This window comes from Mobula birostris, chromosome 5, assembly GCF_030028105.1.
Source record: "Mobula birostris isolate sMobBir1 chromosome 5, sMobBir1.hap1, whole genome shotgun sequence".
Lineage (NCBI taxonomy): Eukaryota > Metazoa > Chordata > Chondrichthyes > Myliobatiformes > Myliobatidae > Mobula > Mobula birostris.
Genome location: NC_092374.1, coordinates 78,891,639 through 78,914,656, shown reverse-complemented (window position 1 = coordinate 78,914,656; position 23,018 = coordinate 78,891,639). Strand labels below are relative to the sequence as shown.

The 23,018-nt window shown below is 44.0% G+C and overlaps 1 protein-coding gene across 1 annotated transcript in view; it reads left to right on the top strand.

Annotated features, from left to right (window-relative positions):
• The window catches only part of ift74 (intraflagellar transport 74), a 243,963-nt gene that overhangs the window by 81,503 nt on the left and 139,442 nt on the right, over positions 1 to 23,018 (top strand). Inside the window, exon 9 of the mRNA XM_072258230.1 lies at positions 19,989 to 20,051. Within this exon, the coding sequence (XP_072114331.1) occupies positions 19,989 to 20,051 (63 nt within the window). The remainder of the gene's footprint in view (positions 1 to 19,988; positions 20,052 to 23,018) is intronic.

Genomic DNA, 23,018 nt, shown 5'->3' with positions numbered 1-23,018 from the left:
CTGTGGAAAGAGACGCAGTATTTCCTGCATACAATTAAGTGCAAAAGACTATTAAGGTAAAGCATTGTAATATGTATAGAATATAATTCTGAGGAAGGGTGGTAAAGGAAACTGCAGTCCTGGGGAATTCCTGTACAACTTGGAAGACAGAAGTAGATTTCATTGATTAAAATTTTCAGAAGAGTTTACTCAGTCCATATTATTTTGACGACTAACTGATCACAGTTGAGGCTGTGTTAAATTATATCATATGGAAATGTAATTGAAAATGTGACATTATTTGCATTTACATCTATCCACACCTCAGTAATTGTATTGTTTGTTTTCGTTAGAAGAGTACCAAAGTGTTTCTTGGCTTCTGATTATTACACTCTGTGAGGATGTTGGCTTGCCTGCACAGGATAGCCTTTCAATAACATTTTCCTGTTTAGCTGTGTGCAAGCCTGTTATCTTTGTTCTTTAACAGTGCCAGGCAGTGATCACCAATAAGAACATACCAGAACAACTAAAGTTATGATGACCATTTGTAACATGCTAGTTCAGTATTAGGTACAGTTCTTGCCAACACATTGTAGAGAAAATACACAATTTGAATAGAAAATATGTGGAAAATATTTATGAAAATATCTCCAGAGTTAAGATTCTTGGGTTATGTGAATAAATAAAACCTGAGGTTGATATCCAAGGAACACAGGAGGTTCTGAAGAGATTTAACTCATCTGTTGATCTACCTAATTTGAATTGTCACGTGTCCAGCAACAATGGATATGAAATTGAGTCAGGTTATATAAACAAACAACAATATTTATTAACCTCTGCTCAAAACATCGAAAACTAAACGTATGACTAATTTAACTGGAAGTTAACAGTTAGGTGACTATATCAAACAGTCAAACTTATAAACTGTTCTTAAAGAGTTCTCATCCAAGCACAGACTTAAAGTGGTAAATTCAAAAGTCCATGTGATTTATAGTCATTAAGGAGAGACTTCCCAGAAACAACGATTTCTTCGAGGCAATAACGAATCTGTTGATCTCAGCCGAGAGATTCCTTGTCCAAAGGAATCACGAAGAAATAAAGAACTGACGTTTTGTCTGGAGGGTGGTCACTGCACAAACCTTCCCACCCTGGCAGGGGTTTTACTCAAATGTGCATGCCACAATTCCCGAACGAAGATTAAAAAGGTCGATCATTGCTAAGAAGCTGAACGACATTAACTCTACCCAATCCTTTGCTCGGATAACTCTGGTAATGTCTTCACTCTCCGATACTGGACTGTAAAGGAAAACAATGGTGCAACACACAAAAACTGGCAGTGATTGGTGAAACTACTGGCAACAATGTTACACTCAAAATAAAAGTGAGAACTGCATCACCGTGGTGGGCTTTTTCTTTTATACCATGCCATCACGTGACATCACATCACCCCATTATCACAAGACCATTACATCATTCCAATAGCATGAGACCATTACATCATGCTCACAGGATATGTAACAGAATGAACAAGAACACAGAGTAAATATAGGTGATAAAGTCAAATATGGAAGGAAAAGTAAGTGGATCTGTAGGCAGACAAGATATGGATGAAAATAGGAGGTGGGTACTGATTAAGGAGTCTATTATTGTTTTAGAGAAGGAGAATGTTCTGGGAGGTTCTTCTAAAGTGGTCGCATGAGCAGAGCTTAGGAGCAGAAAGATGGTAATCACTTTGCTTGGGCTATTCTACAGGCTTCCTACCAGTGAGCAGGAGAAAGTGCAGCAGATATGTAGACATATGGTAGAGAGGCTTAAGAGTAGTAGGGATGCATGCCTTGGAGTTCGAATTTCCACAATATCAACTGGGATCATTTCATTATGATAGTCCTAGAGGAGGTGAAAATTTTAAAGTGCATTCAGGGAACGTTGAAAACTGATGCTGAAGAGGTAGTAATGGGGGACAATGAAATGACAGACAAACTGAATAAGTACTCTGTATCAATCTTCACGGTGGAGGACACTAGCAGTATGGTGAAAGTTCCAGGTGTCAGGGGTCGTGAAGTGAGTGAAGTTGCCGTAACTAGAAGAGAAGGTTCTTGGGAAACTGAAAGGTCTGAAGGTAGATAAGTCACCTGGACCATATGGTGTACACCCCAGAGTTCCGAAGGGGGTGCCTGAAATGATTGTGGAGGCATTAGTAATGTTTTTTCAAGAATCACTGATTCTGGAATGCTTCCAGAACTCCACTCTTCAAGAGAGGGAGGCAGATGAAAGGAAACTATAGGCCAGTTAGACTGACCTCAGTGGTTGGGAAGATGTTGGAGGCGATTATTAAGGATGAGGTCTCAGGGTACTTGGAGGCACATAATAAAATTGGCTGTAGTCAGCATGGTTTCCTCAAGAGAAAATCTTGCCTGACAGATCTGTTGGAATTCCTTGAAGAAATAACAAGCAAAATACACAAAGGAGAATTGGTTGATGTTATGTATTTAGATTTTCAGAAGGCCTTTGAGAGGGTGCCACACATAGGCATAACAAGCTACGAGCTACACACATCAAAGTTGCTGGTGAGCGCAGCAGGCCAGGCATCATCTCTAGGAGGAGATACAGTCGACGTTTCAGGCCGAGACCCTTTGTCAGGACTAACTGAAGGAAGAGTTAGTAAGAGATTTGAAAGTGGGACGGGGAGGGGGAGATCCAAAATGATAGGAGAAGACAGGAAGGGGAGGGATGGAGCGAAGAGTTGGACGGGTGATTGGCAAAGGGGATATGAGAGGATCATGGGACAGGAGGTCCGGGGAGAAAGACGGGAGGGGGGGGAACCAGAGGATGGGCAAGGGGTATAGTCAGAGGGACAGAGGGAGAAAAAGGAGGGTGAGAGAAAGAATGTGTGTATAAAAATAAATAACAGATGGAGTACAAGGGGGAGGTGGGGCATTAGTGGAAGTTAGAGAAGTTGATGTTCATGCCATCAGGTTGGAGGCTACCCAGACGGAATATAAGGTGTTGTTCCTCCAACCTGAGTGTGGCTTCATCTTTACAGTAGAGGAGGCCGTGGATAGACATGTCAGAATGGGAATGGGATGTGGAATTAAAATGTGTGGGCACTGGGAGATCCTGCTTTCTCTGGTGGACAGAGCGTAGGTGTTCAGTAAAGCGGTCTCCCAGTCTGTGTCGGGTCTCGCCAATATATAGAAGGCCACATCGGGAGCACCGGACGCAGTATATCACCCCAGCCGACTCACAGGTGAAGTGTCGCCTCACCTGGAAGGACTGTTTGGGGCCCTGAATGGTGGTAAGGGAGGAAGTGTAAGGGCATGTGTAGCACTTGTTCCGCTTACAAGGATAAGTGCCAGGAAGGAGATCAGTGGGGAGGGATGGGGGGGACGAATGGACAAGGGAGTCGCGTAGGGAGCAATCACTACGGAAAGCAGAGAGACAGGGGAGGGAAAGATGTGCTTAGTGGTGGGATCCCGTTGGAGGTGGCGGAAGTTACGGAGAATAATATGTTGGACCCCGAGGCTGGTGGGGTGGTAGGTGAGGACCAGGGCAACCTTATTCCTAGTGGGGTGGGGAGGTCCCACACTATCCCACACCATCATCGACTTTATCCGCTCAGGGGATCTCCCATCCACTGCTACCAACCTTATAGTTCCCACACCTCGCACTTCCCGTTTCTACCTCCTACCCAAGATCCACAAACCTGCCTGTCCTGGCAGACCTATTGTCTCAGCTCGCTCCTGCCCCACCGAATTCGTTTCTGCATACCTCGACACGGTTTTATCCCCCCTTGTTCAATCCCTTCCTACCTATGTTCGTGATACTTCTCACACTCTTAAACTTTTCGATGATTTTAAGTTCACTGGCCCCCACCGCTTTATTTTCACCATGGATATCCAGTCCCTATATACTTCCATCCCCCATCAGGAAGATCTCAAAGCTCTCCGCTTCTTTTTGGATTCCAGACCTAATCAGTTCCCCCCTACCACCACTCTGCTCCGTCTAGCGGAATTAGTCCTTACTCTTAATAATTTCTCCTTTGGCTCCTCCCACTTCCTCCAAACTAAAGGTGTAGCTATGGGCACCCGTATGGGTCCTAGCTATGCCTGTCTTTTTGTTGGCTTTGTGGAACAATCTATGTTCCGTGCCTATTCTGGTATCTGTCCCCAACTTTTCCTTCGCTACATCGACGACTGCATTGGCGCTGCTTCCTGCACGCATGCTGAGCTCGTTGACTTTATTAACTTTGCCTCCAACTTTCACCCAGCCCTCAAGTTTACCTGGTCCATTTCCGACACCTCCCTCCCCTTCTAGATCTTTCTGTCTCTGTCTCTGGAGACAGCTTATCCACTGATGTCTACTATAAGCCTACTGACTCTCACAGCTATCTGGACTATTCCTCTTCCCACCCTGTCTCTTGCAAAAATGCCATCCCCTTCTCGCAATTCCTCCGTCTCCGCCACATCTGCTCTCAGGATGAGGCTTTTCATTCCAGGACGAGGGAGATGTCCTCCTTTTTTAAAGAAAGGGGCTTCCCTTCCTCCACTATCAACTCTGCTCTTAAACACATCTCCCCCATTTCACGTACATCTGCTCTCACTCCATCCTCCCGCCACCCCACTAGGAATAGGGTTGCCCTGGTCCTCATCTACCACCCCACCAGCCTCTGGGTCCAACATATTATTCTCCGTAACTTCCGCCACCTCCAACGGGATCCCACCACTAAGCACATCTTTCCCTCCTCCCCCTCTTCTTTCCGCAGGGATCGCTCCCTACGCGACTCCCTTGTCCATTCGTCCCCCCCATCCCTCCCCACTGATCTCCCTCCTGGCACTTATCCTTGTAAGCGGAACAAGTGCTACACATGCCCTTACACTTCCTCCCTTGCCACCATTCAGGGCCCCAAACAGTCCTTCCAGGTGAGGCGACACTTCACCTGTGAGTCGGCTGGGGTGATACATTGTGTCCAGTGCTCCCGATGTGGCCTTCTATATATTGGCGAGACCCGACGCAGACTGGGAGACCGCTTTGCTGAACACCTATGCTCCGTCCGCCAGAGAAAGCAGGATCTCCCAGTGGCCACACGTTTTAATTCCACATCCCATTCCCATTCTGACAAGTCTATCCACGGCCTCCTCTACTGTAAAGATGAAGCCACATTCAGGTCGGAAGAACAACACCTTATATTCCGTCTGGGTAGCCTCCAACCTGATGGCATGAACATCAACTTCTCTAACTTCCACTAATGCCCCACCTCCCCTTCGTACCCCATCCGTTATTTTTTTTTATATACACACATTCTTTCTCTCACTCTCCTTTTTCTCCCTCTGTCCCTCTGACTATACCCCTTGCCCATACTCTGGTTCCCCACCCCCCGTCTTTCTCCCCGGACCTCCTGTTCCATAATCCTCTCATATCCCCTTTGCCAATCACCTGTCCAGCTCTTGGCTCCATCCCTCCCTCTCCTGTCTTCTCCTATCATTTTGGATCTCCCCCTCCCCCTCCCACTTTCAAATCTCTTACTAACTCTTCCTTCAGTTAGTCCTGACGAAGGGTCTCGGCCTGAAATGTCGACTGTATCTCTTCCTAGAGATGCTGCCTGGCCTGCTGCGTTCACCAGCAACTTTGATGTGTGTTGCTTGAATTTCCAGCATCTGCAGAATTCCTGTTGTAAGCTACGAGCTCATGGTATTGCAGTAAAGACTCTAGTGTGGATAAAGTAGTAACTGATTGGCAGGAGGTAATGAGTGGGAATAAGGGCAATCTTTTCTGGTTGGCTGTTGTTGACTAGTGTTCCACAGGGGTCTGTGTTAGGACCGATTCTTTATACATTATATGTCAATGATTTGGATGATAGAATTGATGGATCTGTGGGAAAGGTTGCAGGTGATATGAAGATAGGTGGAGGGGCAGGTAGTTTTGAGGAAGTAGAGAGGCTTTAGCGGACTTAGAACGGGAGCATAGGCAAAAAAATGGCAGATGGAATACAATGTTGGGAAGCGTATGTTCGTGCACTTTGGTAGAAGAAATGAAAGGGTTGACTATTTTCTAAACGGAGAAAAATACCACAAACAGAAGTGCAGAGGCACTTGGGAGTACTTGTGCAGTATTCCTTAAATGTTAATTTGCAGGTTAAGTCTGGTGAGGAAGGTAACTGCAATATTAGCATTCATTTCATGAGGATTAGAAAATTAAAGCAAAGGTGTAATGTTGAGACTTTATAAAGCACTGGTGAGACCTCATGGAATGTTGTGAGCAGTTTTGGGTCCCTTATCTGAGAAAGGATGTGCTGAAACTGTAGAGAGTTCAAAGGAGGCTCACAAAAATGATTCCAGGATTGAATGGCTTGTCGTATGAAGAGTGTTTGATGGATCTCGGCCTGTATTCGCTTGTATTCAGAAGAATTATGGGTGGCCTGGTTGAAACCGATGGAATGGTGGAAGGGCTTGATAAAATGGATGTGGAGAGGATGTTTCCTTTGGTGGGAGAGTCCAAGACCAGAGGACACAGCCTCAGAATAGAGGGGCATACTTTTAGAACAAAGATGAGGAGGGATTTCTTCAGCCAGAGAGTGGCGAATCTGTGGAATTCTTTACCACAGGCAGTTGTGGAGGCTAAGTTTTTATATTTAAGGCGGAGGTTGATGGATTCTTGATTGGTCAGGGCATGAACGGATACAGGGAGAAGGCAGGAGATTGGGGCCAACAGGAAAATTGGATCAGCCATGATGAAATGGCAGAGCATACTCAACGGACAAAATGGCCTAATTCTGCTCCTCTCTATGGTCTTTGTACTCTCAAGATTTCACTTATGAAGGCCTCCCACTTACCAAGTAGACATTTGCCAGAAAACAACCCATTGAATCCACACTTGCCAGATCCTTTCTGATTCCATCAAAATCGGCCCTTCTCCAATTTAAAACATAAAAACGTAGAAACATAGAAAGCCTACAGCACAATACAGGCCCCTTGGCCCACAAAGCTGTGCTGAAAATGTCCTTACTTTAGAAATTACCTCGGGTAACCCATAGCCCTCTATTTATCTAAGCTCCATGTACCTATCCAGGAGTCTCTTAAGAGACCCTATCGTATCCGCCTCCACCACGGTCGCCGGCAGCCCATTCCACACACTCACCACTCTCTGTGTAAAAAAACTTACCCTTGACATATTCTCTGTACCTACTTCTAAGTACCTTAAAACTGTGCCCTATTGTTCTAGCCATTTCAGCCCTGGGAAAAAGCTCTGACTATCCATACGATCAATGCCTCTCATCATCTTATACACCTCTATCGGGTCACCTCTGATCTTCCATCGCTCCAAGGAGAAAAGGCCAAGTTCACTCAATCTATTCTCTTAAGGCATGCTCCCCAATCCAGGCAACATCCTTGTAAATCTCCTCTGCACCCTTTCTATGGTTTCCATATCCTTCCTGTCGTGAGGCAACCGGAACTGAGCACAGTACTCCAAGTGGGGTCTCATGAGGGTCCTGTACAGCTGCAACATTACCTCTTGGCTTCTAAACTCAATCCCATCATTGATGAAGGCCACTGCGCACCATATGCCTTCTTATCCACAGAGTCAACCTGCGCAGCTGCTTTGAGTATCGTATGGACTCGGACCCCAAGATCCTTCTGATCCTCCACAGTGCCAGGAGTCTTATCATTAATACTGTATTCTGCCATTATATTTGACCTACCAAAATGAACCACTTCATACTTATCTGGGTTGAACTCCATCTGCCACTTCTCAGCCCAGTTTTGCATCCTATCAATGTCCCCACTGTAACCTCTGACAGCCTTCCACACTATCCACAACACCCCTAACCTTTGTATCATCAGCAAATTTACTAACCCATCCCTCCACTTTCTCATCCAGGTCATTTATAAAAATAACGAAGAGAAGGGGTCCCAGAACAGATCCCTGAGGCACACCACTGGTGACCGACCTCATTGCAGAATATGACCTGCCTACAACCACTCTTTGCCTTCTGTGGGCAAATTAGTTCTGAATCCACAAAGGAATAACACCCTTGGATCCCATGCCTCCTTACTTTCTCAATAAGCCTTGCTGAAATCCATATACTCTACATCTACTGCTCTACCTTCATCAATGTGTTTAGTCACATTCTCAAAAAATTCATTAGGGCTTGTAAGTCACGACCTGCCTTTGACAAAAATATGCTGATTATTCCTAATCATAACATGGCTCTCCAAATGTTCATAAATCCTGTCTCTCAGGATCTTCTCCATCAATTTACTAACCACCGAAGGAAGACTCACTGGTCTATAATTTCCTGGGCTATCTCTACTCCCTTTCTTGAATAAGGGAACAACATCCACAACCCTCCAATCCTCCTGAACCTCTCCTGTGCCCATCGATGATGCAAAGATAATCGCCAGAGGCTCAGCAATCTCCTCCCTCATCTCCCACAGTAACCTGGGGGTACATCTCGTCTGGTCCCAGTGACTTATCCAACTTTGTGCTTTCTAAAAACTCCAACACATTCTATTCCTTAATATCTACATGCTCAAGCTTTTCAGTCCGCTGTAAGTCATCCCTACAATCGCCAAGATCCTTTTCCATAGTGAATACTGAAGCAAAGTATTCATTAAGTACTGCTACTATCTCCTCCGGTTCCATACAAGCTTGTCCAGTGTCACACTTGATTGGTCCTATTCTCTCATGTCTTATCCTCTTGTTCTTCACATACTTGTAGAATGCCTTGGGGTTTTGCTTAATCCTGTCCGCCAAGGTCTTCTCATGGCCCCTTCTGGCTCTCCTAATTTCCTTCTTAAGCTCCTTCCTGTTAGCCTTATAATCTTCTTGATCTCTATCATTATCTAGTTTTTTGAACCTTTTGTAAGCTCTTCTTTTCTTCTTGACTAGATTTACAACAGCGTTTGTACACCACGGTTCCTGTACCCTACCACCCTTTCCCTGTCTCATTGGAACGTACCTATGCAGAACATCAAGCAAATATCCACTAAACATTTGCCTCATTTCTTACGTATGTTTCCCTGAGAACATCGGCTTCCAATTGATGCTTCCAAGTTCCTGCCTGATAGCCTCATATTTTCCCTTACTTCAATTAAACACTTTCCCAACTTGTCTGTTCCTATCCCTCTTCAAAGCTATGGTAAAGGAGATAGAATCATGATCGCTATCTCCAAAATGCTCTCCCACTGAGAGATCTGACACCTGACTAGGTTCATTTTCCAATACCAGATCAAGTACAGCCTCTCCTCTTGTAGGCTTTACTACATATTGTGTGAAGAAATCTTCCTGAACTCACCTAACAAACTCCACCCCAACTAAACCCCTCGCTCTAGGGACATGCCAATCGATATTTGGGAAGTTAAAATCTCCCACCACAACAACCCTGTTATTAGTACAGCTTTCCAGAATCTGTCTCCCTATCTGCTCCTTGATGTCCCTGTTACTATTGGGTATTCTATAAAAAACACCCAGTAGAGTTATTGACCCCATCCTCTTCTTAACTTCCACCCATAGAGACTCTATAGACAATCCTTCCATGACTTCCTCCTTTTCTGCAGCCGTGATTGTTTCTGGGTACTTGGAGGCACGTCATAAAATAGGCTGAAGTCAGCATGGTTTCCTTAAGAGAAAATCTTGCCTGACAAATCTGTTGAAATTCTTTGAAGAAATAACAAGCATGATAGATAAAGGAGAATTGGTGGATGTTATGTACTTGGATTTTCAGAAGGCCTTTGACAAGGTGCCATGCATGAGGCTGCTTAACAAGTTAAGAGCCCATGGTATTATAGGAAAGATACTAGCATGGGTAGACCATTGGCTGATTGGCAGACTGGGAATAAAAGGAGCTTTTTCTGATTGGTTGCCGGTGACTAGTGGTGTTCTGCAGTCGTCTGTGTTGACACCACTTCTGTTTACGTTATATGCCAATGATTTGGTTGATTGAATTGATGGCTTTGTTGCAAACTTTGCAGACAATATGAAGATAGGTGAAGATAGTTTTGAGGAAGCAGAGAGGCTGAAGAAGGACTTAGACAGATTAGGAGAATGAGGAAAGAAGTGGCAGATGGAATTCAGTGTCAAGAAGGGTGTGGTCATGCACTTTGGTAGGAGAAATAAAAATGTAGTCTAATTACTAAACATTGAGAAAATTCAAAAATCTGAGGTGCAAGAGGAATTGGGGGTCCATGTGCAGGATTCCTTTAAAGGTTAATATGCAGATTGAGTCCGTGGTGAGGAAGGCAAATGCAATGTTGGCATTTATTTCGAGAGGACTACAACATAAAAGCAAGGATGTAATGTTGATGTTTTATAAGGGACACTTTATGTTGAGGCACCACTTGGGTTATGGGGAGGAGGCAAGACATTGGGGCTGAGTGGGAAGTGGATCAGCCATGATGAAATGATAGAGCAGTCTCGATGGACCAAATAGCCTAATTCTGCTCCTATATCTTATGGTCTTATGATTGTGTTAAACGTTCAGCTGTAGTCAATGAACAGCAGCCTGACGAAAGTATTAATGTTATTCAGGTGACCCAAGGGCATGTGAAGTGCCAATGAGATTGCATCTGCTGGGAACGTAGTGTGGTGATAAGCAGATTGCAGTGGGTCTAGGTGCTTGCTTAGGCAGCAATTTGTTCATCTATAACCAACCTTTCAAATCACTTCATCACCATAGATGTGAGTGCCACTGGATAATAGTTGTTAAGGCAGCTCACCCTGCTCTTCTTGGACACTGGTATGATTGTTGCCTATTGAAGCAGGTTGGAACTTCTGACTGTAGCAGTGAGAGACTGAAATGTCTTTGAACACATATGCCACTTGGTTGGCACAGGTTTTCAGGGCCCTACCAGTTATACCATTGAGCCCTGTCGCCTTGCAAGGGTTCACCCCCTTGCAAGGTGTTGCCATTGGCCTTCGAGACAGAGATCACAATGTCAACGGATGATGCAGGGATTCTCATAGTGTAGTTTTATTCTGCTTTTCAAAGTGTGCATAAAAAGTGCTGAGCTCATCTGGGAGTGCAGCATTACTGTCATTTGTGATGTCCTGGGTGACCTCAATGGTTGGGAAGATGTTGGAGTTGATTGTTGACTGCCATTTATAATTTGCTGTATAGGAAGTAATGAACTGCAAACCCTGCCATAGTTGACGTACATCTGATTCTGCCTCTAACCTCATTCAGAATTGTTCCTTTGCTTTTGAGATAGCCTTCCATAGTCATACCTGGCCTTTTGTGTAGTCCTGAATCACCATACTTAGTGCTATAGATCCAGCCCTCAGCCAACTATGAGTCTCCTGGTTAATCGATGGATTTTGATTCAGTGATGTATGGTACGTTCTCGTACGCACCCACTTGTCTGCACGGGTCTTGTTGAAGGCAGTGACAACTGTGACGTATTTATTCAGACTCAAAATGAATCCCTAAATACTGTCTAGTACACTGACTCAAAGCAGTCCTTCAAGTGCTCCTCCACCTCCCTTGTCCAGATCTTCTCAGTCGTCTCTGTTGGTGCTGCAGTCTTCAATCTCAGCTGATACTCAGTGAGTAGAAGTGCAGCCAGGTGATCAGACTGTCCAAAGTGTGGGCGTGGGATGGCATAGTAAGCATTCTTGATGGTAGTATAACAGTGGTCCAGAGTGTTGGCTCCTCTGGTTCCACAAGTGATATGCTGATGAAACATCTTTTTACTGGGCATCTCAGAAACACAACTGGTTAGCCCCTCGCTAACAAGCCAATGAACTCAGCAGTGCAAAAAGCACCTTTCTCAAATTCTGTACGTCTAGGGTTGATATGACTTGGGTCCCATCAAACCGGGAGAGCTAGGATGTTTCGCCCACCCACACCCCAATCAGAGTGAATACTGTGTAAATACTGCCCACTTGCAATTTCACACTGGCAAGAAATAACAGATCATACACTGCATATAATTATCAAGAAATTATGTTTACAAATATCAGCTTTATTGAGCAGTTAGTATCAATGAAATGTCAAAGAAGGAGGGTGCCCACCTGATGACCCCGATGACGTACCTACCCTCCCTTCTTGTCACCATTCCAAACCCACTGCCAACATCGAGAGTGCCAACTTACCATAGGGATTGAAACATCAAGTCCTAGTAGCTCTACTTAATCGTCGTAAAACAGAACATAGAACATAGAATAGTACAGTGCAGTACAGGCCCTTTGGCCCACAATGTTGTGCTGACCCTCAAACCCTGCCTCCCATATAAGCTCCCAGCTGAAATTCCTCCATATACCTGTCTAGTAGTCTTTTAAACTTCATGAGTGTATCTGCCTCCACCACTGACTCAGGCAGTGCATTCCACGCACCAACCACTCTCTGAGTAAAAAACCTTCCTCTAATATCCCCCTTGGACTTCCTACCGTTTACCTTAAAGCCATGTCCTCTTGTATTGAGCAGTGGTGCCCTGGGGAAGAGGCGCTGGCTATCCACTCTATCTATTCCTCTTATTATCTTGTACACCTCTATCATGTCTCCTCTCATCCTGCATCTCTCCAGAGAGTAAAGCCCCAGCTCCCTTAATCTCTGATCATAATGCATACTCTCTAAACCAGGCAGCATCCTGGTAAATCTCCTCTGTACCCTTTCCGATGCTTCCACATCCTTCCTATAGTGAGGTGACCAGAACTGGACACAGTACTCCAAGTGTGGCCTAACCAGAGTTTTATAGAACTGCATCATTACATCGCGACTCTTAAACTCTATCCCTCGACTTATGAAAGCTAACACCCCATAAGCTTTCTTAACTACCCTATCTATCTGTGAGGCAACTTTCAGGGACCTGTGGAGATGTACCCCCAGATCCCTCTGCTCCTCCACACTACCAAGTATCCTGCTATTTACTTTGTACTCTGCCTTGGAGTTTGTCCTTCCAAAGTGTACCACCTCACACCTCTCCAGGTTGAATTCCATCTGCCACTTCTCAGCCCACTTCTGTATCCTATCAATGTCTCTCTGCAATCTTTGACAATCCTCTACACTATCTACAACACCACCAACGTTTGTGTTGGCTGCAAACTTGCGAACTCACCCTTCTACCCCCACATCCAGGTCGTTAATAAAAATCATGAAAAGTAGAGGTCCCAGAACAGATCCTTGTGGGACACCACTAGTCACAACCCTCCAATCTGAATGTACTCCCTCCACCACAACCCTCTGCCTTCTGCAGGCAAGCCAATTCTGAATCCACCTGGCCAAACTTCCCTGGATCCTATGCCTTCTGACTTTCTGAATAAGCCTACTGTGTGGAATCTTGTCAAATGCCTTACTAAAATCCATATACGAACCCCATTTCCAGAAAAGTTGGGGTATTTTCCAAAATGCAATAAAAACAAAAATCTGTGATATGTTAATTCACGTGAGCCTTTATTTAACTTCAAAAGTACAAAGAAAAGATTTTCAATAGTTTTACTGACCAACTTAATTGTATTTTGTAAATATACATAAATTTCAAATTTGATGGCTGCAACACACTCAACAAAAGTTGGGACAGAGGCATGTTTACCATTGTGTTGCATCACCTTTCCTTTTAATAACACTTTTTAATCGTTTTGGAACTGAGGATACTAATTGTAGTAGATTTGCAATTGGAAATTTTGTCCATTCTTGCTTGATATAAGACTTCAGCTGCTCAACAGTCCGTGGTCTCCGTTGTCTGATTCTCCTCTTCATGATGCGCCATACATTTTCAATAGGAGATAGGTCTGGACTGGCAGCAGGCCAGTCAAGCACATGCACTCCGTGTCTACAAAGCCACGCTGTTGTAGCCCGTGCAGAATGTGGTCGGCATTGTCCTGCTGAAATAAACATGGACGTCCCAGGAAGAGATGTCGCCTTGATGGCAACATATGTCTCTCTAAAATCCTAATATATGCCTCAGAGTCAATGGTACCTTCACATACATGCAACTCACCCACGCCGTGGGCACTGATGCACCCCCATACCATCACAGATGCTGGCTTTTGCACCTTTCGCTGATAACAATCTGGATGGTCGTTTTCATCTTTGGCACGGAGAACTCGACGCTCATTTTTTCTGAAAACTAACTGAAATGTGGACTCATCTGACCACAGCACATGGTTCCACAGTCTTTCGGTCCATCTGAGATGAGCTCGGGCCCAGAGAACTCGCCGGCATTTCTGCATAGAGTTGATGTATGGCTTCCTCCTTGTGTAATACAGTTTCAAGTTACATTTCTGGATGCAGCGACGGACTGTGTTGAGTGACAATGGTTTTCCAAAGTACTCCCGAGCCCAGGTGGCTATAATTGTCACAGTAGCATGACGGTTTCTTAGGCAGTGCCGCCTGAGGACTCGAAGATCACGTGCGTTCACCAGTGGTTTCTGACCTTGCCCTTTACGCACTGAGATACCTCTGAATTCTCTGAATCTTTTCCCATTATATACTGTAGATGTTGAAAGACCTAAATTCTCTGCAATCTTGCGTTGAGAAATGTTCCTTTTGAACTGACTAACAATTCTGTCACGAATTTTGGCACAAAGGGGTGAGCCACGACCCATCCTTGCTTGCAAAGGCTGAGCCTTTGATGGACGCTACTTTTATACCCAGTCATGACACCTCACCTGCTACCAATTAGCCTGCTTAATGTGGAGTCTTCCAAACCAGTGCTACCTGAATATTCTGTACACTTTTCAATCTTATTTTAACTCTGTCCCAACTTTTGTTGAGTGTGTTGCAGCCATCAAATTCGAAATTTGTGTATATTTACAAAATACAATTAAGTTGGTGAGTAAAACTATTGAAAATCTTTTCTTTGTACTTTTGTCAGTTAAATAAAGGTTCACGTGAATTAACATATCACAGATTTTTGTTTTTATTGCATTTTGGAAAATATCTCAACTTTGCTGGAAATGGGGTTTGTAGATCACATCCACTGCACTACCTTCATCTATATGCCTGGTCAGCTTCTCAAAGAACTCTATCAGGCTTGTTAGACACGATCTGCCCTTCACAAAGCCATGCTGACTGTCCTTGATCAGACCATGATTCCCTAAATGCCCATAGATCCTATCTCTAAGAATCTTTTCCAACAGCTTTCCCACCACAGAAGTAAGGCTCACAGTCTATAATTACACGGACTATCCCTACTACCTTTTTTGAACAAGGGGACAATATTTGCCTCCCTCCAATCCTCCGGTACCATTCCCGTGGACAACGAGGACATAAAGATCCTGGTTAGAGGCTCAGCAATCTCTTCCCTCATCTCATGGAGCAGCCTGGGGAATATTCTGTCAGGCCCCGGGGAGTTATCCGTCCTAATATATTTTAACAACTCCAACACCTCCTCTCCCTTAATATCAACATGCTCCAGAACATCAACCTCACTCATATTGTCTTCACCATCAAGTTCCCTCTCATTGGTGAATACCGAAGAGAAGTATTCATTGAGGACCTGGCTCACTTCCACAGCCTCCAGGCACATCTTCCCACCTTTATCTCTAATCGGTCCAACCTTCACTCCTGTTATCCTTTTTTCTTCACATAATTGAAGAATGCCTTGGGATTTTCCTTTACCCTACTCACCAAGGCCTTCTCATGCCTCCTTCTTGCTTCCCTATATTCCTCAATAGACCCATCTGGGATCCTTGCTGCCTTCTTCCACCTGACTAGATTTTCAACCTCACTTGCCACCCATGGTTCCTTCACCCTACCATTCTTTATCTTCCTCACCGGGACATATTTATCCTTAACATCCTGCAAGAGATCTCTAAACATCGACCACATGTCCATAGTACATCTCCCTGCAAAAACATCATCCCAATTCACACCCGCAAGTTCTAGCCTTATAGCCTCATAATTTGCCCTTCCCCAATTAAAAATTTTCCTGTCCTCTCTGATTCTATCCTTTTGCATGATAATGCTGAAGGCCAGAGAGCAGTGGTCACTGTCCCCCAGATGCTCACCCACTGGGAGATCTGTGACCTGACCTGGTTCATTACCTAGTACTTGATCTAGTATGGCATTCCCCCTGGTCGGCCTGTCCACATACTGTGACAGGAATCCATCCTGGACACACTTAAACTCTGCCCCATCTAAACCCTTGGAACTAATCAGGTGCCAATCAATGTTAGGGAAGTTAAAGTCACCCATGATAACAACCCTGTTATTTTTGCACCTTTCCAAAATCTGCCTCCCAATCTGCTCCTCTGTATCTCTGCTGCTACCAGGGGCCCTATAGAATACCTCCAATAGAGTAACTGCTCCCTTCCTGTTCCTGACTTCCACCCATATTGGCTCAGAAGAGGATCCTGCTACATGACCCACCCTTTCTATAGCTGTAATAGTATCCCTGACCAGTAATGCCACCCACCTCCCCTTCCCCCCCCTCTATCCCTTTTAAAGCACTGAAATCCAGGAATATTGAGAATCCATTCCTGCCCTGGTGCCAGCCAAGTCTGTAATGGCCACTACATCACAATTCCATGTATGTATCCAAGCTCTCAGTTCATCACCTTGGTTCCTGATGCTTCTTGCATTGAGGTACACACACTTCAGCCCTTCTACCTTACTACATTTACACCGTTTATTCTGCTTCTCTTTCCTCAAAACCTCTCTATATGTTAGATCTGGCTTTACTCTATGCACCTCTTTCACTGCTCTATCGCTCTGGATCACATCCCCCTTGCAAATTAGTTTAAACCCTCCTGAACCATGCTAGCAAACCTACCTGCAAGGATATTGCTCCCCCTCGAGTTCAGGTGCAACCCATCCAATCTGTACAGGTCCCATCTTGCCCAGAAGAGATCCCAATGATCCAAAAATTTAAAACCCTGCTCCCTGCACCAACTCCTCAGCCACGCATTCAACTGCCATCTCCTCCAATTCTTACCATCACTGTCACATAGCACTGGCAGCAATCCTGAGAACCTCACCCTTGAGGTCCTGTTCTTCAGCCTTCTGCCTAGTTCCCGAAACTCACAGTTCAGGACCTCATCCCTCTTCCTGCCTATGTCATTGGTACCAACATGTATCACGACTTCTGGTTGCTTTCCCTCTTGTACCAGGATATCGTGCACCCGGTCAGAGACATCCCGGACCCTGGCACCCAGGAGGCAACAAACCATGTGGGTGTCCTTCTCACATCCAGAAAATCTCCTGTCTGCTCCCCTGATTATAGAGTCTCCAATGACGACAGCTCTCCTCTTCTCTGTCCTATCTTTCTGCTCCACCGGGTCAGACTCAGTGCCAGAGGCCCTGCCACCGTGGCTCACACCTGGTTGGTCGTCCCCGCCAACTGTATCCAGGACGGTAAACTTATTATTCAGGGGAATGGCTACAGGGGTGCTCTGAACTACCTGTCTGCTCACCTTCACTTTCCCCTCTCTGACTGTCACCCAACTACCTGCTTCCGACAGCCTAGGTGTGACTACCTCCCAGTAGCTCTCATCTATGACTGCCTCATTCTCCCTTATGAGTCGGAAGTCATCCAGCTGCTACTCCAGATTCCTTACACGGTCTTCCAGATCGCCCAGCCGTATGCACTTCTGACAGATGTGACTCTGCGGGAGAGGGGCTTTCCCCCAAGACTGCCACATCTCACATGAGAGGCACATCACCATCTCAGGAGGCATTGTAAAGACTAACTGCAAGCAAACTTGTCCTCCGCCTCTTCTCGTCGAAGCCTCTCCAGTCAAAGCCTCAAAGTTCCACTCCTTCACTGGCCCACCCACTCACTCACTTGCCGCTTTCCATAGGCCACTCCGCTTGAGCTACCCCTCTATTTATCTGTTTGAGCTTTTCAAAGTGCTTGGTCACCTGACCTCAATTGCCCAATCAGCTGCTTTCTGCTGAGTCTGAGCTATTCAAATCTTGATGGTCTAATCAATGGCTTTCTGCTGATCTATTCAAATCTTGATTGACTTGATTGCACAGACCAACTGCCAAAACTGCCAGAATCTCTCGAGTCAAAGCCTCAAAGCTCTACTCCTTCACTGGTCCTCTCACTCAGTGGCCGCTTTCCAAAATGATGATGTTTGAAGTACCCGTTGATGTGACTGCATTTCAGCTGTTGTCATCCTAAATAGAAATATTTGATGCTTCCCATTGGATGCAAAGAGTTCCCAATAAGAGTGCCATATTTTGGTTGAATCCATGTGAGAAGGTTTTGTTTGTGTTGCTCCATTGTGGATAGTACTAAGGAACTGCAAGGGTAAAAAGACCTTGCTGGGAGCTATATACAGACCCTAAAACAGTAGAAAGGAAGTAGCCTACAAATTACAACAGGAGATAGAAAATGAATGTTAAAAGGGCAATGTTATAATAGTCATGAAGGGACTTCAATCTGCAGGTAGATTGGGAAAATCAAGTTGGTGCTGGATTACAGGAGGGGGAATTCCTGGAGTACCTATGAGATGGCTTTTTAGAGCAGCTCATGGTTGAGCCCACTAGAAGATCAGATATTCTAGATTGGGTGTTGTGTAATGAACCAGAATTGATTGGAGAGCTTAACGTAAAAGAACCCTTCGGGGAACGTGATCATAATATGATCAAATTCACTCTGAAATTTGAGGAGAAGCTGAAGTCAGATGTATCAGTATTATAGTGGACTAAAGGGAATTAGAGAGGCATGAGAGAGGAGCTGGTCAGAATTGATTGGAAAAGAACAATGGCGGGGATGACAGTAGAGCAGCAATGGCTGGAATTTTTGAAAGCAATTCAGAAGGCACAGGATATATACATCCCAAAGAGGAAGTATTCTAAAAGAAAGAGGACACAACCATGGCTAACAAGAGAAGTCAAAGCAAAGAGAGAGCAGATAATAGAGCAAAAATTAGTCGGAAGTTAGAGGATTGGAAAGCTTATTACAGCCATCTGAAGGCAACTAAGAAAGTCATTAAGGAGGTAAAGATGGAATATGAAAGTAAGTTAGCCAGTGATATTAAAGAGATTTGGATGATGGTATTGACGGCTTTGTTGCAAAGTTTGCAGACAATATGAAGATAGGTGGAGGGGCAGGTAGTTTTGAGGAAGTTGTGAGGCTACAGAAGGACTTGGACAGATTACGAGGATGGGCAAAGAAATGGCAGATGGAATATAGTGTTGGAAAGGGTATGGTCATGCACTTTGGTATAAGAAATGAAAGAGTTGACTATTTTCTAAATGGTGAGAAAATACAAAAAAGCTGAGCTGCAAAGGGACTTGGGAATCCTTGTACAGAATTTCTTAAAGGTTAGTTTGCAGGTTGAGTCTGTGGTGAGGAAGGCAAATGCAATGTTAAGATTCATTTCAAGAGAACTAGAATGTAAAAGCAAGGATGTAATGTTGAGACTTTATAAAGCACTGCTGAGGCCTCACTTGGAGTATTGTGAGCAGGTTTGGACCCCTTATCTTAGAAAGGATGTCTTGAAATTGGAGAGTGTTCGAAGAAGAACATTTGATGGTTCTGGGACTGTATTCACTAGAATTCAGAAGAATGAGGGGTGACCTTATTGAAACCTATCGAATGGTGAAAGACCTTTATAGAGTGAATATGGAGAGGATGTTTCCTATGGTGGGAGAACATAAGAAATAGGAGCAGAAGTAGGCCATCTGGCCCATCGAGCCTGCTCTGCCATTCAATAAGATCAAGGCTGATCTGGAGTACACTGGATAAAGCAATCAGGAGGGCTAAGAGCAAGAGTTCTCAAAGGTTATTTTTCCTGTGTTTTACCATGGAGAAAGATGTGAAGACTTGGGAACCTGGCAAAGGTAATAAACTACTGTTAGAAATTATGGAAGCAGGTAGAATAACAAAATTTAAAAGACACTTGGGCAGGTACATGACTAGGAGAGCTTTAGAAGGCAATAGGCCAAGCGTGAGCAAGTGGGACCAGTTTAGATGGGCATCTTGGCTTGCAAGGTCGAATTGGCCACACTTAGCTTACTGTCTTGGCTTTCAGGTACCCTAATCTCTTCCAAGTCACTCTATTTGTGGTTTAGGAGGAATGAATGGTGTCTGTTTCTGATGTTTTTTGCTTGGTTATCTTTTTAGGAGTTGGATGCTCGACAGCGTGAGCTGGATGCATTGAACACAAGAAAGGAAGCACTGGAGGCTGTAAGAGTTGTGAACATTTACACTTCTATTTTATTTAATTATTATATTCTGATCTTTATTTATGCAAAATTGACAACATTCACAATTATTTGAATACAGTAATTCTGATCTAAACAATGTAGGAATATTTGATTTGTACTTTTTCCAGGGATAACTTTGGCTAAAGTTGCTGCTTGAAATTCAGATTATTCTCTTTAATTAGTTCTAGAATTCACTAATTACTTGAGAACTAGATGTGAAGATGTGAAGATCATAGCTATGGATTCTTACTTAAGCTGTCCATTAAACTACATTACTAGATTAGATTTCTACAGCATACAAATTATTGGGAAATATTATGGTAACTAGTTTTGCACATTTTTATTCAAAATTGCTATATTGAAAAAATATATTTTGAAAGTTCTCCTCATTTTGGGTAAAGATTTGATTATCCAATATTACATTTGGGTCTTTTAATGATTTGTCATTTACTTGGAATACTGGCCCACGCTGATTATGACGTCCCATCTAAGCTAATTCGATTTGCCAGGATGCAGCCATAAGCTTCTAAACCTTTATAAACCATGTGCCTGTCGAACTGTCTTTAAAAAGTTGTAACTGTCTGAATCATATCATTTGGCACCTGATTCCATGTAGATACTGCTATTAGTGCTAAAAAAAAAGTTGTCCTCAATTTCCTTCTTAATGATTCCCCTCTTTCCTTAAATCTATGCCCTCTTGTTTTTGGATTCCTAGCTCGGGGAAAAACACTGAGTTCATTCACCTTGTCTATGCCTCTCATGATTCTTACACCTCTATAGAATCACATCTCAGATCCATACACTCAAAGAAATGAAGTCCTTTCCTTTGTTGAACCTCTCCTTATAACTCAGTCTCTCAAGTCCTGGCATTACCCTTGTAAAACTTTTCTGTGCTCTTGGCTCTTTCCAGTTTAATAACATCTTTTCTATAAAAGGGTGACCAAAACTGACCACAATGTTACAAGTGTGTCCTTACCAGTATTCAACACAGCTACATCATGACATCTCAATTTTCATAAACAGTGCCCTGAATTATGAAGGCCAGCATGCATAGGCTTCTTCAGAACCCTATCTAACTGTAGCTCCACTTTTAATGAACCATGGACTTGTACTTTAATGTCCCTCAGTTCCACAACATTCTGCAAGGCTTTGCCATTCACTGTGAAAGTCTGACCTAGAATTGACTTTTCCAAGTGCAACATCTCATATTTATCCAAATTAAACTCTGTGTCATTCGTTGGCCAGCTTACTCAACTAATCAAAATCCCCCTGTAAGTTTTGATAAGCTTCTTTGGTGTCCGTAATACCACCTATTTTAACACCATCTGCAAACTTACTAACCATGCTATATATTGTATATTCTTATCCAAATCATTGTTCAGCAAATATGGGCTCCTTAAGCACACCATTAGTTATGGCCAAGGAACCAAACTTTCTCCATCAGCTTCTGGTTTCTGCAGTCATGCCAATTGGGTATCCAGTTACACAGCTCTCCCTGAAGTCCACGCAATCTGACCTTACAGAGCAAACTACCATTTGGAACATCAAAGGCCTTTCTGAAGTCCATATAAACCATGTGTACTGCCCTTCCCTAGTTGACTTTCTTGTCAACCTCATCAAAAAGCTCAGCCAAGTATGTAAGACATGATCTACCAGGCACATAGCCCAAGTATCCTAAATCGACTTGTTTTTCCAGATGTACGTGTATCTTATTCCTCAGAAAACCCTCCGCTAACTTGCCATATGTAAGACTTGCTGGCTTATAATTCCCAGGTTTTTCTTTGCTAACCTTTTTAATTAAAGGCACAATTGTCACTACCCTAAAGTTGACCTCAGCCATATCTTAATGGCTAATGATATTGCAAATATTTCAGCCAACACTCACGTCTTTTCTTCTGTGGCATCCCATAATGGATAAACCCATTCAGGCCCTGGAGATTTGTCTTCCTTAGACATTTTAAGACATCTAGCTACTACTCTACTGTAATGAAGACTACTTCCAAGAACTCTCTATTTATTTATCCTACTTCCGAAGTCTTCATGTCTTTCTCGGTGGCAAAACAAAGGAGAAATGTGTATTAAGGACTTTACCCATCTCCTATGGCTCCATTCAAAATTGTCCCCAAAAACTGTGATGGGTCACCACCCCCATGTCTTTTTTTATCTATAGAGAGCAATTAGGTGGATTTCATTATGCAAGTCATGATTGAACCAAATAGATTAATGTTTATAAAGGAAAAGAAATAGAACTGTTGATAGGACTGGATGTAAGGGTGGCCAATGCCTTATGTGGAATGTGGGAATGTAACACCAGAACATGTTAATGGGTAAATGAGATGGCAGACGGCTTACGTGGAACCCCAAGACCATTTCTGCTCATAGAGAGGAGGATGTTTGGGGTTCCACTGAGAGGTACAAGTTGGGTGGCGCAGTGACATAGAGGTCAGCACAGCCATTATAGTGGTTAGTGTAATGCTGTTTCAGTTTGATTCCCGTTACAGTCGGCCCTCTGTATCCGCGGGGGTTTGGTTCTGGGACCCCCCGCGGATGCTCAAGACCCATGTATAAAATGGCATAGCATTTGCCGTTTTAGTAGTTCAGGGAATAATGACAAGAAAAAAAAGTCTGTACTTGTTCAGTACAGACGCAACCGTCGTAGCTCTTCCTCGAACCCTGAGCGGCGAGAGTGGTGAAAAACGAAAATAGCGTTCAGCGTTTGTTTTGCAGCAAGCTGTTATAGAGGCAGCGCGCACCCCGAGCAGCAAGAGTGGCGAAAAGCGAAAATAGAGTTCAGCTTTTTTTTTTGCAGCGAGCCGTTATAGAGGCAGCGTGCACCCGGAGCAGTGAGAGTGGCAAAAATAGGGTTCAGCGTTTGTTTTGCTCTCAGCAAAACAAACACTCAGCATCTCAGCATCAATCTGCCATAGCTTTGAACAGTGTGAGATTT